The following is a 1506-nucleotide window of genomic DNA, read 5'->3' as shown; positions in this document are numbered from 1 at the left end:
GTCTCTCTCTCTCTCTCTCTCTGTCTCTCTCTCTCTGTCTCTCTCTCTCTCTGTCTCTCTCTCTCTCTCTGTCTCTCTCTCTCTCTCGCTGTCTCTCTCTCTCTCTCTCTCTCTGTCTCTCTCTCTCTCTCTCTCTCTGTCTCTCTCTCTCTCTCCCTCCCTCCCTCTTCTCCTTCTTTATGTACCACAGCTGTCTCAACCTTTATGGCTTGTTTCAACTTCAAAAAAACAACAACCCTCAATATGGAAAGCATTACCAGCATCCTCCTTGATGTTTTCAAGTAAGTCCTCCTCCTCCTCTTCCTCCTCCTCCTCCTCCTCCTCCCTCCTCCTCCTCCCAGCCCTATACCCCATCCCTATACCCCCCTCTGTACATGTTACTGTAGTTCTCAGGGAAGGAATTACAGTGGATGTGTGTCCCACGGGGATGAAGAACATCAGTTTAATTATACTGCAGTGTGTCTCTGGCGAAGTGATTGGAGGAGGTCCCTACCATGATTGAGTGGCGGTTGGCAGAGAGTAGTCCCGTCCCGTACCCAGTGCCCAGTCCTGCCATGGCCCCGTTGTGCGCTGCCCCGATGAGGCTGTGCATGTCTTGGTGCCCGCCGGGCATGCCCGTAGAGGGGCCGACCGCGTGACTCCGCAGCACGTGGATGGCATCGTCCAGACGCTCTAGACGGTCCTCGATACGACTCTGCTGCAGTGGGGGGAGAGGAAGGTTAAGGGTTAGAGGTCAGGGGTCATGTTGTTGATTTAAGTGCTTATGAATGTGTTATGATATCGATAGGACTCTGCTACAAGGGGGGAAGGAAAGGGGTCAGGGGTCATGTTGTTGACACAAACGCTTATGAATGTGTTATGAAGTCTTACCAGAGAGTGGAGTGGAGCCTCATAGTTGGGGGAGGAGGGACCTTGTCCTCCGTTCCTGGACCACACAGCAGAACTGGCAGCTAGGAGAGGAGACAAGGAGACAAGGCGATGACAGAGTGAGCACAGTGACAAGGACATGGACACTTAGTTCTAGATATTAAGTCATGACCATATGAACACAGGAAGTGTGAAACAGGGTGTCTACAGCACAATCCAGTTGTAACCAAGTTAGCTGAACATCAAAAATCTAGTTAGCTGAACATCAGAAAATCTAGTTAGCCGAACATTAAAATGTAAGTTAGTTGAACATTTGAGTATTGTGTGAATGTTCCTCAGCACTACAGCTGGTGAAAAATAAATAAATCAAATCTAATTTTCTTTGTCACGTACACGGTTTACAGCAGGTATAAAAGGTGCAGCTTAACGATTGCGTGGTAGTAGCCTCAACATTACAGTAAAACAATCAGCTCCCTCAACATTACAGTAAAACAATCAGCTCCCTCAACATTACAGTAAAACAATCAGCTCCCTCAACATTAGAGTAAAACAATCAGCTCCCTCAACATTACAGTAAAACAATCAGCTCCCTCAACATTACAGTAAAATAATCAGCTCCCTCAACATTACAGTAAAACA

The 1506-nt window shown here is 47.5% G+C and overlaps 1 protein-coding gene across 4 annotated transcripts in view; it reads right to left on the bottom strand.

Moving 5' to 3' along the window:
* Positions 1–367: 367 nt before the first annotated feature.
* LOC110517257 (transcription factor 4) overlaps positions 368–1506 on the bottom strand; it is a 409834-nt gene continuing 408695 nt past the window's right edge. The window contains exons 14-15 of one of the 4 annotated variants that reach the window (XM_036936726.1): positions 871–950; positions 368–697 (exon numbers count right to left, since the gene is read on the bottom strand). In XM_036936726.1, the coding sequence (XP_036792621.1) occupies positions 443–697; positions 871–950 (335 nt within the window). In that variant the 3' untranslated portion in view covers positions 368–442. The remainder of the gene's footprint in view (positions 698–870; positions 951–1506) is intronic. The other 3 variants (XM_036936724.1, XM_036936723.1, XM_036936725.1) reach the window with 3 other exon arrangements.

Source organism: Oncorhynchus mykiss, chromosome 12 (genome assembly GCF_013265735.2).
Source record: "Oncorhynchus mykiss isolate Arlee chromosome 12, USDA_OmykA_1.1, whole genome shotgun sequence".
In the NCBI taxonomy this organism is placed as follows: domain Eukaryota; kingdom Metazoa; phylum Chordata; class Actinopteri; order Salmoniformes; family Salmonidae; genus Oncorhynchus; species Oncorhynchus mykiss.
This window is presented reverse-complemented; position numbering and strand designations above follow the sequence as displayed.